This window comes from Rhinatrema bivittatum, unplaced genomic scaffold (genome assembly GCF_901001135.1).
Source record: "Rhinatrema bivittatum unplaced genomic scaffold, aRhiBiv1.1, whole genome shotgun sequence".
NCBI lineage: Eukaryota > Metazoa > Chordata > Amphibia > Gymnophiona > Rhinatrematidae > Rhinatrema > Rhinatrema bivittatum.
The window spans coordinates 1,088,530-1,102,736 of NW_021821488.1; the positions used below are offsets into that span (position 1 = coordinate 1,088,530).

General features: G+C 48.2%; 1 protein-coding gene across 3 annotated transcripts in view; it reads left to right on the forward strand.

The window, feature by feature from the left end:
• Window positions 1-14,207, forward strand: part of LOC115082692 — a 294,549-nt gene that overhangs the window by 35,497 nt on the left and 244,845 nt on the right. For all 3 annotated transcript variants that reach the window (XM_029586885.1, XM_029586886.1, XM_029586887.1), the window contains exon 3: window positions 940-1,014. In XM_029586885.1, the coding sequence (XP_029442745.1) occupies window positions 940-1,014 (75 nt within the window). The remainder of the gene's footprint in view (window positions 1-939; window positions 1,015-14,207) is intronic.

Genomic DNA, 14,207 nt, shown 5'->3' on the forward strand with positions numbered 1-14,207 from the left:
GGTCTATATCCCCATATCCAGCCTTGAATCAGGGACACCCCAATCCACTGCAAGAGCGACTGGCTGTCCAAGGAAATCTTAAAATGGGCTTAAAAGAGTCCAAAGTTGCTTAAAGGTTGGATAGGCAAGTCAACTGGAGGCTGACCCCTAAATGGGAAAACTTCCTTACTCCTTTCCCATAAATTAGGGAAACATTACACAGCACAAGGTCTCCTTGAGAATCTAACTAAAAATCTACAACCAGTCTGAACAAAAGTTGAAATAAAAAATCCACGAGCATAAATGGTGCTCTGGGATGATAAACAGCTAGAACACACCATCTGCTGTTCCCACATGGGCGAGCAAAACCCAAGCCTCTGTCACTAATTTCTATATAGAAGCTCCCCAATCAATTGGTGCACTCCTTTTAGCTAGGGAAAGCAAAGGTTCCCTGCATCTTTTTTGGTACAATTCAAACCTGATATCTATCCATACATTAGAGGGATTTTATGTTCCAGCAGATGGATAAAAAACTTGATTGAATTATGCGCTGGTAAATGGATGGATCATAAAACTTTGGTCTAAATTTAGAAACCTGGAAGCTGAGATTGTGTCATGTATGTTTGTGGACCAAAAGGAGGAAAGTTATCAGAGGAGCGGTCCAATAGATCGCAAACAAGTCTGGTTTTCAGGATTTATTTATGTATTCATCTAATTCATCCTATATAAGGAGCAAGGAGTTGACTTTATCGAGCCAAGGAGCAGAAAGAGTGGGTCACTGGACAATTAACTAGAACTCCCAGAGGAGGGATAAGTAGTAATCACTTATGTTTGGGAGTACTTGTTTGAAGAGGAAAGGTTTTAGGGCTTTTCTAAAGAATGTTCTTTCTTGGTGGCATCTGATACTACTGTGAATATTTTTCAGGCAACTGCTAGTGACATTTCTTTCTTAACTTGCAGTGGTCTCTGGATGCAGAAGCCTGGCTTCAAAAGCGAATCTTAAGAATATAAATTTTTCCAATATCAAGAATGATGGTTAGTATATCATCTTTCATGTTTTATATTCCAACACCGGAAATGTACTACTATATTCTAGTTTTACAACTACTGCTATTGTAAGAATTAAAGAACATTAAAATCATGGGAGAGGGGTTAACATATTTTTATTTAGAGCTGTGTGGATGGTCAGTACTGGGAGAGGAGGGAGCTGCAAACCAGCTGTAATAAGATTGCATTAGCAAACCACTGGAGGAGCTCAAGATTTAAGCAGCAACGGGTACTGCTTAAATGAAGTGAATTAGTAGAACTATATGTAAATTACTGCAATAGGAAGTTGATAACGTATATTTGATTGTTTGAGTCTTCATGTTCATCCATTTAACCAGGATGCAAAACCTTTATACCTTTGTGTTGCGCCTAGGCTTGGAATGCTATTTCTAATGATCCAACCTGTATATATATATCTATTTAGCTATGGTAAGATGGTACTGTGATACAGGAGTGCAATTTATAAACAGTTTACCTGTTATGCCATTCAGCTCATGTCTCCTTTTTCTAATGCTGTTTATCTTATAGATTGCTTTTTAAAAAAATGATTATCAAATATAATGAAGTCCTCATTTATTTTACTTAAATTTATTTGCAGTACTTATTCTTGCAAATTGAAGCACCCAATTTCTTCTAAGCGGTTAGAACAAAAAAAAAAGTAACATGCATATGGCATAGATTAAAAAAGCATAAACATCAAACACTACATACATTGTTAGAGAGCAGACAAAAAACTAGAATCAAGAGAAACAACAATTGAAAAGAATGCAATTTTAGCTTTTTCAAAAAGCAATTGTGGCTAAAAGAATTAATTTTGTAGTTTTAAACAGCTTGCAAACTGATTTTCCAATGCAATAGACAAGAAAGTTAAATGAGGATTCTACTGTATAAGACGATGAGCTAGGTAAAGGATCTCTACTACCTAAAAGCAAGGGTGTTGAAGAAAGGTAAAGGGCAATTTTCTGGCAATGGGACCTGATGCCAAAAAGTGTTTTCTGAATATAAAGTTTAACACAGTACCGAGTCAGTTTTTAAAGGGTTTAGCTTCCTAACTTTTACTGCCAGTGGAACCACTATACAGACTAAAGCAACCAGCTAGAGCTGCAGAGGTGGATGGGCAGACGAGTGGACAGTGCCAGGACTGTGGGCAAACTCACCCCCTTGTTCTTCCCACCCATGCGGCCCGGAAGAGGAAATCCTATAGAATGGGCCAGTGGGATGTGGAAGAAGGTGTAGTTACTGTGGCCAGGCCGAAACAGCAGGAGCAACTTTGGTGAGCTAGAGAAATGAGCAACGTGGCTGTAAGGAGCAGTTTCAGCTTCAGTGGGACCACAGTGTTGCGGGCGCAGTCCGTCTCAAGCGGGTGGTGAGCCCTTGGGCCACGGCAGGACTCAAAGAGGAGCCTCAAGCCACACACCGTGGGAGGTGAGCTGAGCAGGCATGGTGAGCCAGGCGGGTACAGTAGCAGGCAGAAAGGAGTGGAGTCTGACCCTCAGCCGGACCTGCACGCCCATGGCAACCAACACTGGGATGTTGATTGATGAACGGTCCTCCGGACTGTTCCCGGCCCTTTCGACCTGCCACTGGGTACGGCAATGGGCAGCAGGCCGGACAGAGGCGAGGGCAGACAGAGTCCTTTACACTGAAGTCATTGTAGACAAGGCAGGTGCAGACATCGTAGACAAGGCTAGTGCAGACATCGTAGATGAGGGCAGGAAAGAAGACATGGGCACTGTCCCTAGGGCGCCCTACTCAGCCCACCCACGGGACTGAGTCACGGACCACCCGTCCCATAGCGCCCCTACTCAGCCCAGGAAGGCTGGTCGCGGACCACGCTGGGAACAGGAGAGCGCAGGAAAGGTCCAGTCGAGAAAGGAACTCCGATGCCGGGACCAATGACATCCGAAGCCCCGTCGTGCTGGCAGGAACAGAAGCTCAAGAGCCCAGGGACGAATCCCTCCTGTTGGCCACTCCAGGCCCAACAGGCCAGAAGGCACAGGAGCCAGACGAGGACATAGGGGCAGAACAACCGAACTGGAACAGGATCAGGCAGCTTCAGGATCAGACATCAGGAAACACGTCAAGGCAGGACATCAGGTAACACGAGGACAAGGAGCCATCCAACAAAGTAGATCATGGAGGGACCTGGATCGAGGAAGAGGTACAGACAACTGTAGCACTCAATCCGAAGCCAAGTTTCAAGTGACGAGAGAGTCCTTATATACTGGAGGTAGTAGGCAACTCCCTGGGAGGAGTTTACCTGGACCGCCCCTCGCTGGTCCTATAAGTAAGGTGGAGAGCTGCGGGCCAGCCCCTAGGGAAACGGGCGTGGCTGGAAACCAGGAAGTCCAAACAGCCAAGCAAGGCACCTCCAGCGCCCTCGCTAGGGGGGCGCTGGTGATGTGTGTTTCTCCTTCCCTTCTTTTGTTGTCCCTTTCTCCTTTTACTTTAAGGGGGCAGGGCGGCCTTTGGCCGCCCCCGCCTCCCTCCCTCCCACAATAGAGCCAAGCAAGGCACAGGCAGGCCGCAGGACAAGCTAGGCCTCCAGGCCCTGGAGCAAGTCCTGGATGAACACAGGCGAGGCCCTGGCTTCGGAGCGGCCTCCGGTGGAAGGTGAGAGAACCACCTGTAGCGCAGCAACAGGGGGATCGTAACACCACAGGGCCAGAAGAAAACAGCAGTGTTGGCCCATTCAAATCTATGCGTGCTGAGCAAACAGGTGCATGCAGGGTCTAACTGGTAACTATACAACCAATTCTTGCTGTGTGACATGGTAGCCTCTAGGAGCCGAAGCAGGACAAGTTGGCAAGGAGTCTGAACGGAGGTGAAGAATCTTTTCAGTCTAAAGCTGTCTTCTGGATCAAGAGATTCTGATGTCCTCCCACTGAAAGTCAGAGCATGTGCAAGAAACTCTATTTGCTCTCTTGCATTTTGAAGAGAGGAGTTGTGCATTCAGAGTGGAAGAAAAAGCGCTTAAAAAAAGGCATTGGCAATGGCAAAGGGCCTTTTCTCATCTTCTGTGTTGCAGACACTGATCTTCCACTCATCATGGCAGAAACAGAGGCATGGTGGAAGCATTGCTTTCTGTTTTCACTGGGAGCAGAGTAGGAGTGAAGACTGAAGCAGTGTAGTGCCAGTGAAAACTGATTTTTGTTTAGCTGCAGACAGACTAAAGTGAAAAGAAGCACAAATTGGCAGCCTTCTTCGTTTTGTTTCTGACTTTGTGTGTATGTGTGCAAAGGAGTCAATAAGCAGTGCACTGTATATATATATGTGTGTGTGTGCAACAGAAACATTTTTCACAAATTGTGAGGGATAACCCTAGAATGAGAGAGACAGGGCTTGTGTCACTGCTGCTGCTGCTTCTGCTGCTGCTAACTCTGCTTGGCAAGTTGGCTTTGTGCTTACTAAGCACTGAGGTGAAAGTCTGCGAACTAGCTTGCTTGTGTCCAGGTCCAGTGTGACTGGCTGTGCATTTCGTGCGGAGCCTAACCAGCTGGCAGCTGAAGAAGGAGAGAGCCCCAGTGACAGAGAGAGATACCCTGACTTCCGGTATGCCTGCGCGCACGCCCACACACATCTTCCGCTTCCTCCCACCCCCAAGTAGAAAGATTGGTGGGCCATACAGCCCGAAGATAGCTGGAGTCGCTCGGGGCCGTGGTGGAGCTCACCTCACTACAGTCCAAAGACAGCACAGGAGGCCCACACAACCATGGTGGAGCTCACCCTATCATGGTCCGATGATAACAGGAGACCATGTGTGTGTGTGTGAGCCTGTATGTATGTGTGAATGAGTGAGAGCCTGTGTACATCTGAGAGCCTGTTTGTGTATTTATTATTTATTTATTTATTTATTTATTTATAGATAGGATTTTTATATACCGATGAACGTTGGGACATCTTATCGGTTTACATGAAACAATATATAGCTAACTGAGCTTTACAGAGAAACTTGGAACCAATAAACAAAAGGAATGAATACATAATATTACTAACAGAGAGATTCATCAATTAACTTACAAAAGGGCATCAGTTTAGAAAAGGGGGAGAAATAAAATACAATAGAGGGAAAGAAGGAAGGAGTTATTTACAGGAAGAATGTGTGGTTAAATAAAGTGAAAAGAAGTTAAATTACAAGTGGCAAAAGGCCCAAAGGGAAAGCTGTTATGCAAATGCTTGCTTGAAGAGGCAGGTTTTTAGATTGTGCTTGAATTTATTTGGGCAGGGTTCTTGCCGCAGAAAGGGGGGGAGTTTGTTCCAGAGGGCAGGCCCAGCTAAAGATAGTGCCCGAGCTTTAGTGGAGGCAAGTGAGGGGATAATGAGGGTAGCCTTGTGTTGCTGCCTTATCGGTCTGTTTGAATTGTGAAAGATGAGGTGTTCAGAGAACCAATGCATGTCTTGGTTGTGGAGGGCCTTATGGATCAGGGTGAGGGTTTTATAAGATATTCTTTCGGCTACAGGTAGCCAATGCAAGTTTTGGGGGGGATTAAGGAAGGTGAGGGGTTTAAAGTTTTATTAGGTTCAACGATCGCGATTTCCAACGTATTCAATATAGCTTGAATAAGTTGGAAATCCGATCGTTTTCGCCTCATCACTTTTTTAAGTAAAATAAAAAATAAGTTGCGTTTTACATTTAAGTTCAAAACGAATGCACACCCCTACTCTGTATTCGACTGCTTTGCCTGTGAGCCCGGGCCCTTGTGTTCCTACAAGTGTTTGACCTCGATTGCTGTGCCTGTTCATCCAGGCCTTGTGTCCCTAGGTGAGATTGACCTCTGTCCTCGACTGCTGTGCCTGTTCGTCCAGGCCTTATGTCCCTAGGTGGGATTGACCTCTGTCCTCGACTGCTGTGCCTGTTCATCCAGGCCTTGTGTCTGGATGAACACATGAAATTCACATGACCATGACGGTTTACATATTAACATTCATAGTTGTAGGACATCACACAAGACAAATGAACATATAAAGCAACAGTGGTTATCAAGAATACAGATAATTGGACCGGGGAGATGACTATACAAGGCAGGGAACCCTGAAGTTGAAACATTATGGGAAGTTTACCACCTAAAGATGTAGTTGAGATATAGCTTCTGGTACCAGTATCCAGGTTTAATCTAGAACCCACCCTGAGATCAAAAAAAGAGAAAGAGGACAAAATCGACAGACACAAAGAAACAAAATAACATGATGTGGCTGTTATGGATTATCGGTTTAGTGGACCCTTGGGCCGACCTGCAGGAGACTGGGGGAAGATGGACTATAGTCTCTAGAACTAGGCAGGCTGGAGGCGGATCTCAGGCAGGATGCGGATGACGCTCTTCACCCTGGAAGCTGGAGCTCCCCCGGGAGGAGCCCGTAGGAGCCCAGCCGCTGGGACTTCGGTGAGGCTTCACCCTGGAAGCCGAACTCCCCCCGGGAGCAGCCCGTAGAAGCCCGGCCGCTGGGACATAGGCGAAACTGAAGCGGGATCAAGAACAAGCAGGCTTGAACAATTGAATCAGGCAGGGAACTGAAGCAGGGCTCGGGAACTGGAACCAAGCATGAACTGTAGCAAGACTCGGGTACTGGAACCAGGCAGGAACAGTCACGAGACTCGGGTACTGGAACCAGGCAGGAACTGTAGCAAGACAAGTGAGAACCAGGCTGGAACGTAAGCAAAGTCAAAAGCAGGAACCAGGCTGGAATAGAGCGACTACCAGCAAGTAGAACCACTCCGGGGCATGGAGCAACTGCGAACCGCAAGGTAACCCCGTTGCAAGGCGAAGACAGAGAGTCCGCAGCCGGCTTACATAGGCCGCGGTGTCTGACTTCAGGAAATGGGCGGAGCTCTGAATGGCGGGAACTGGCCTACAAAGGCGTCCTTCTTGCGCGCGTGCGCACCTAGGGACAGGGCATCCACCGAAGGCCTTCTTCTGGCGTTGCCCCCGCAGGGACGCCGCCACGCGGCCGCGAACTCCGCCAGCTGAACCGGGAGCATGTCCTGGAGCATAGAGGTAAGGGCCGGGTCGCGGCACACGTGACCGGGACCGTAACAGTACCTCCCCTCTTACGCCCCCTTTAGCAGGTCCGGGTTTACCTGGGTGATCCTGGTGGAACTGTTGTAGCAAGTCCTTGTCAAGGATATTGCGAGCAGGTTCCCACAAGTTGTCCTCAGGGGCCGCAACCCTCCCAGGCGAGCAGGTACTCCCAGCGTTGTTGATGAAAGCGCACATCAAGTACTTCCCGGACTTGGTATGTGGTGTCATCTGGTACAGAGGGATCCAGAAGGGTCAGGAGCCCGAGGATGATATCTGGAAAGAACAAGAGGCTTCAACAATGACACGTGGAAGACATTAGGTATGTGCGTGGACGAAGGTAGGCGTAACCAATACGAGACTGCTCCCACTCTCTCGGTGATACAGAACGGTCCACAGAATCTCGGGGCTAGTCTTCGAGAGGGGATCCGTAAACTGTAGGTTCTTAGTACTGAGCCAGACGCGATCTCCTGGGAGGAAGACAGGCGCTGGCTGACGATGCTTATCTGCCCATTTCTTGGAGGTCCTGGCTGCCTTATGCAACTTCCCCTGGATAGAAGTCCATAAGGTAAGTAACTGACGAGCTGAAAGCTGCACTGCCAGGAGTGCACTGGGATCTGGCGAAGGCGGGCAAAGTTGTTTCCCATACACAATGAGGAATGGGGAACTTCCAGTAGCGGCATGTGTATGATTGTTGTACGAAAATTCCGCCCACGGAAGTAACTTTGCCCAATTGTGTCATTCATTAACGAATGAGCGAAGAAAAGTCTTTAAAGTCCGGTTGGTGCATTCCGTCTGCCCATTACTTTGGGGGTGGAACACAGACAAGAGGCTGAGTTGCAAGTTGAAATGTTTACATAGTGCCTTCCAATATCGAGCGGTAAACTGTGGCCCTCGATCTGACACTATGTCCTGTGGGAGACCATGGATTCTGAAAATATGCTGAGCGAAGAGGTTGACCAAGTCAGGAGCTGAGGGTAACTTTGGCAGAGGGACAAAATGCGCCATTTTGGAGAACCGATTGACGGTTACCCAAATGACCGAGTTTCCTTCTGACGCTGGGAGGTCCACCACAAAGTCAGTGGAAATATGCGTCCAGGGCTCCACCGGAATGGGCAACGGTTGCAATAAGCCCCTTGGTTTCCCTGTGAGTGGCTTCTGTAAGGCGCAAGTAGGGCATGAGCCCACAAATGCAAGAACGTCTTGTTTCACCATGGGCCACCAGTTATACCGGTTCAGCAGCTCTAAGGTTCCTTCATGGCCGGCATGGCCTCCGGTGAGGGAGTCATGGGCTCAGATAAGGACTGCTCTACAAGAGTGACGTGGGACGACGGTCTCCCCTTGGGGGAACACAGAAGTTGCCGAGAAGCTCAACTTCGTGGGGTCCAGGATGTATTGTGGAGTCTCAGGAGTCTCCTCGACTTCGGTAGAACGCGAGAGAGCATCAACTCGGATGTTCTTAGAACCTGGGCAATAGCGCAGGACAAAGTTAAAGTGGTCGAAGAACAGGGAACCACCGAGCCTGTCTCGGATTCAGGCGTTGGGCTTGGCTCAAGAACGCCAAATTCTTGTGGTCGGTGTATATAGTAACTGGATGGTTGGCTCCCTCCAACCACTGTCTCCATTCTTCCAAGGCGAGTTTTCATGGCCAGCAACTCTTTATCGCCAATACAATAGTTGCTTTCCACCGGTAAGAACTTTCTAGAGAAGTATGAGCACGGTAGTAGTTGTCCGGACTTTGAATGCTAAGTACAGCCCCAACTGCCACATTGCAAGCGTCAACTTCAACCATGAATGGTCGGTTCGGGTCAGGATGACAAAGGCAGGTCTCTTGCAAAAAGGACCTCTTGAGATCCTCAAAGGCTTGGCACTTTCTCGGGATCCATTTGGAAGCCGGCTGCTGAAACAACGTAGCCCAGGAACGGCAGGGAAGTCTTCTTGAAGCTACATTTCTCGAGTTTCGCGTACAGACTATGTTCTCTGAGTATCTGGAGCACTTGACGGACAAGCTGACAGTGTGTAGGCAGATCTGGGGAGTAGATTAAGACGTCATCAAGGTAGACAATTACGCAGGTGTTCAGTACGTCCCTTAACACCTCATTCATCAGATGCTGTGAAACACCGCCGGGGCATTACATAAGCCAAAGGGCATTACAAGGTATTCATAATGCCCATCTCTGGTATTAAAAGCGGTTTTCCAATCGTCTCCGGGACGAATTCTGACCAAGTTGTAAGCACCGTGTAAGTCCAATTTCGTAAATATCTTCGCTCCCTTAAACCTATCGAGGAGCTCCAGGATTAGTGGGAGTGGGTAACGATCCCGCTTTGTAATGGAATTAAGCCCTCGATAGTCAATGCACGGCCTCAATGAACTGTCCTTCCTACTGACAAAGAAGAAGCCTGCCCCAGCAGGCGACTTGGACGGGCAGATAAACCCCTTGGCCAGGTTCTCCAATATGTATTTGGACATGGCCCGGGTTTTGGGTAATGACAGAGGATATACCCTACCTCGAGGGGGCATGGTCCCGGGTAACAGGTCGATAGCACAGTCATACAGATGGTGCTGCGGAAGGATCTCCGCCTTGGTCTAGGAGAAGACATCTGTGAAGTCCTCATAAGGTGCTGGAGGACTAAGGGCGGAGTGCAGTAACGGATGTCCTGGAGCCTTAGGAACCCTCAAGCAATTAGCAAGACAAAACATGCTCCACTTGGTAATTTGTAGGGTATCCCACTGGATCGTGGGTGAGTGCTTCTGTAGCCATGGTAACCCTAGCACCACTGGGTGAACGGCCTTCTCCAACACAAGGAAGGCTATCTCCTCTGAATAGATCGCCCCGGTGCGGACAGTGATGGGTACCGTGGACATCATGATAGGACCTGGAAGGAGCGTCCCCTGGATGGAGGTAATTCATAACGGAACCTCCCATCTTTGCGTAGGAATCCCCAACTGGGAGACTAAGTCCTGCAAGATAAAATTACCTCCCGCTCCCGAATCCAGGAAAGCAAGTGTCTCTAGAGACCCTCCAGGGTATTCCAGAGTAATCGGCACAGTACAGTGAGGAGCTGTAGCACAACCTAGGAGGAGCTCCTCTCGACCTCCTAGGTTTTGGCGTTTTCCACATGCTCCTGACAGCGTGCCAAGTAATGGCCCTTCTGGCCACAGTACAGGCAGAGACCCATAGAACGACGACGTTGTCTCTCCTCAGCAGAGAGCGGGGCACGTCCCAGCTGCATAGGTTCGCAGGTGGGCACGTCTGGACAAGGAGTCTTAAGAGAAGACACTGGTCTCGTAGGAACATAAGATGGACTGCGTCGGGTCGGGCGCAACTCCCTGGCCCTCTGTTGTAGGCGGCGGTCAATACGGGCAGCCATATCAATGAAGGCGTTGAGGTCCTCCGGGAGATCACGAGCGGCAAGCTCATCCTTGATACATCCGGATAGCCCCTCCAGGAAGATGGCTTTAAGGCTGCTGTCTTGCCAGCCCACCTCTAGGGCAAGAGTCCGGAACTCCATAGCATAGTCTGCCAAGGAGCAAGCCCCCTGACGGAGCTGCAGCAGTTCAGACGTAGCTGTCGCTAAACAAGCTGGCTCATCAAAAGCCTGTTGGAAGTTCGAGATGAACTGCTGTAAATCCACTAGTGAGGAATCATTATGTTCCCAAATGGGAAAGGCCCACACCAAGGCCATCTCATCTAGCAGGGACAGGATATAGGCTACCTTTACTGTGTCGGTGGGGAACTGCAGGGGCAACAAGGAGAACCGTATGAAACATTGGTTCAGGAAGCCGCGGCAGGTCTTTACATCCCCAGCGTAGCGGGAAGGTGCAGGTAGCTGAGTCACAGAAGTAGCTTGTTCCACAGGTGCTGGCCCAGCCGCAGGCAAAGAGTCAAGGCGAGTAGTAAGTTGTCCCACGGTGGCTGCCAGCGTATCTATGCAGTGCTGCTGCTGTAGCATCTGCTGGGCCATCCCAGGAATGTCCGGGGGACCTGGCACATCCGCTGAGTCCATGGCCTTGCAATCTGTTATGGATTATCGGTTTAGTGGACCCTTGGGCCGACCTGCAGGAGACTGGGGGAAGATGGACTATAGTCTCTAGAACTAGGCAGGCCGGGAGGCGGATCTCAGGCAGGATGCGGACGACGCTCTTCACCCTGGAAGCTGGAGCTCCCCCGGGAGGAGACCGTAGGAGCCCAGCTGCTGGGACTTAGGCGAGACTGAAGCGGGATCAGGAACAATCAGGCTTGAACAGTAGAGTCAAGCAGGGAACTGAAGCAGGGCTCGGGAACTGGAACCAAGCATGAACTGTAGCAAGACTCGGGTACTGGAACCAGGCAGGAACAGTAGCAAGACTCGGGTACTGGAACCAGGCAGGAACTGTAGCAAGACTCGGGTACTGGAACCAGGCAGGAACTGTAGAAAGACACGGGTACCGGAACCAGGCAGGAACTGTAGCAAGACAAGCGAGAACCAGAATGGAACGTAAGCAAAGTCAAAAGCAAGAACCAGGCTGGAATGGAGCGACTACCAGCAAGTAGAACCACTCCGGGGGAAGGAGCAACTGGGAACCGCAAGGAAACCCTGTTGCAAGGCGAAGACAGAGTCCACGGCCGGCTTACATAGGCCGCGGCGTCTGACGTCAGGAAATGGGCGGAGCTCTGAATGGCGGGAACTGACTTACAAAGGCGTCCTTCTTGCGTGCGCGCGTGCCTAGGGACAGTGCGTCCACCGAAGGCCTTCCTCCGGTGTTGCCCCCGCGGGGACGCCGCAACGCAGGCCGTGAACTCCACCAGCTGAACCGGGAGCAGGTCCAGGAGCACAGAGGTAAGGGCTGGGTCGCGGCACACGCGACCGGGACCGTAACAGTGGCACTGGAATAACATAAGGAGAAAGAAGTGGAAAAGTCCAGAGCAAGAGGTAAAAAAGATAAAATAGAAAAGTCAAGAAACAAGAAGAGGTAGAAATGTTGATGTAAATGGAAGACAAAATAAAATGAACATAAACACCGTTTCCTACATTTCTCCATAAACAGAATGAGAGAAAAACTTAGTGATTTGGGCCCTAAATGAAGAAACCTGAATAAAATAATGCCAAATAAAAAAAGAAGAAGCAGAGAACCCAGAAATAGGAGCATGAGAGAAAGCAAAGGAAAGAGGCATTAGACAAGCGAAGATACTGAATAAGGAAAAAGAAAGAGAAATGGAAAGGTTGGAACATCGCAATTGTCAGTAAAATATCTATGTATTTATTACAGTCTTAACAGCAGGGGCAGAGGGTGAGTGAGATGCAGGACCAGGGAGGAGTAATAGTTCTTGGGTTTCGCATATCTTTAATGAAGTGCAGAAGAAGGTGCAGAAAATTAAGAAATGGATGTGGATGAAATGAAGGGGATGGAAACAAAAATCTAGGGCCCCTCTCCTCTCTCTTCTTCCAAGTGTCCCTATATGCAACCACCTCCCCTCCCCCCCTTAACAAGAGGGTCACACTTCTAATCACTGCTCAGCACTGTTGCAGGGTCGGGGACACGGATTCTTTGATGGGGGCAGGATTTACTTGTAGAGCTTTAAAAAGGATCACACTCAAAAGCTACCAGTCCATAGTCCAAGTATTGTGTTAGAACATAAGAAGATAAGTTATGCCATACTGGGTCAGACCAAGGGTCCATCAATCCCAGTATCCTACATGGCACACACACATGTACGCCCGATTTTATAACATGCTCGCGCATGCATGCCTCTGACCCCGCCCCACCCCTTTTTGCAAGCCCCGGGACTTACATGCATCCCGGGGCTTTAGGCCCGGCGCACGTAAGCCCAGTTATGCACGTAAATCTTTTAAAATCCGGCCCTAAATGAATAGATCCCAAGCTACTAACCCTTATTGATTAAAGCAGACTTCTGCTGTAAGAACTTATCCAAACATTTTTCTGTTCCAAAAAGAAAATACTGATCAAATCAAAATGTTCAGCAGGTACAAAACTAGACACCGTCCAAATTACAAAAATCAAAACAGGAAACAATTTTTTAAATTAAAAAAGTCACATAAAGACAGATTTGTTACTCATACAACTTAAAGTATGACTCAGGAACACCGGTATCTCTTCATATTATCAAAGAGGCATCTGACTCTTCAGCAAACTAAAGTATTGTAGAGAATTCCTTTTTTTTCCCCAAATTTAGGCACAGATGACTGGCTTAGCATGAGCAAATCTTCCCCTCTGTTGTCTAAAGGTTCAGGCTTCCTGAGTTAGCCCTTTGCCACATGCAGAAAACTCCTCGCCTGTAAAACCAATAGGAACCAAGGCAGAGCACAGTCCCTTAGCTGGCTCCCTCCAATACATCAATCTCTCTCTACTTCAAACTCCCAAACTCCCTCTAGTGATTTATGGAGTCACCTTTTATACTCCTTTGATACACACCTGCCCTTTAAGGGATTGACGCTGCTCCCTTAGAAATTTCCACTGCTGGAACATTCCCATATTAAACTATAGTGGGGCCTACTCAGCCCTACATATATGAGAAAAGTCCTGCATTTCTTTACCACGTGAGACCCTGCTCCAGCCTACAATTTCTATGTGAGGAATGAGCTGGAAGTCAGCGATCAACTGTGTAAAAGAACTGGAATGGGAAGACGAGCGTTGCCAATTTTTGAACTAGAACTTTATGATTTAAGGTTGGTAAAAGAAAACATTGTGGAGTTTGTTTCACTGGATTTGATTTTCTGCTTTTCCTTGTGTGGATGTATTGGGAAGTAAAATGATAGATAAATTCTTAAGTTCTATATCAGCCATCATATGTTTTGTTTTTATGTTATTTGCTAACTAGGTGATTGTCTTCTATTTTATCTGATAGGGATTTTGATCCATATTATGAAAAAAAGAAAGGCTATGAACAAATATAAAATAGTTGTACAATAAACCCATACTAGGATTCTGCTGAGCAAACCAGTGCATATTTTCTTCCTGTGGCAGATGTCACAGCAGAACCTTCTGTTTGTCTCGGGGTCCTTTCATCAATATTTCCCTTTATACTTCTTTGTAACCCCCTGGGTGGGACGAATCCTTTGTCTTATACCAAGGGGCACACAGATAAAAGTAAAGAGACAGACCCCTTCTGTACAATCCACCTTTACTGTCTCTCCTTCACCCCACCGGAGAGCTTTACTTTCTGA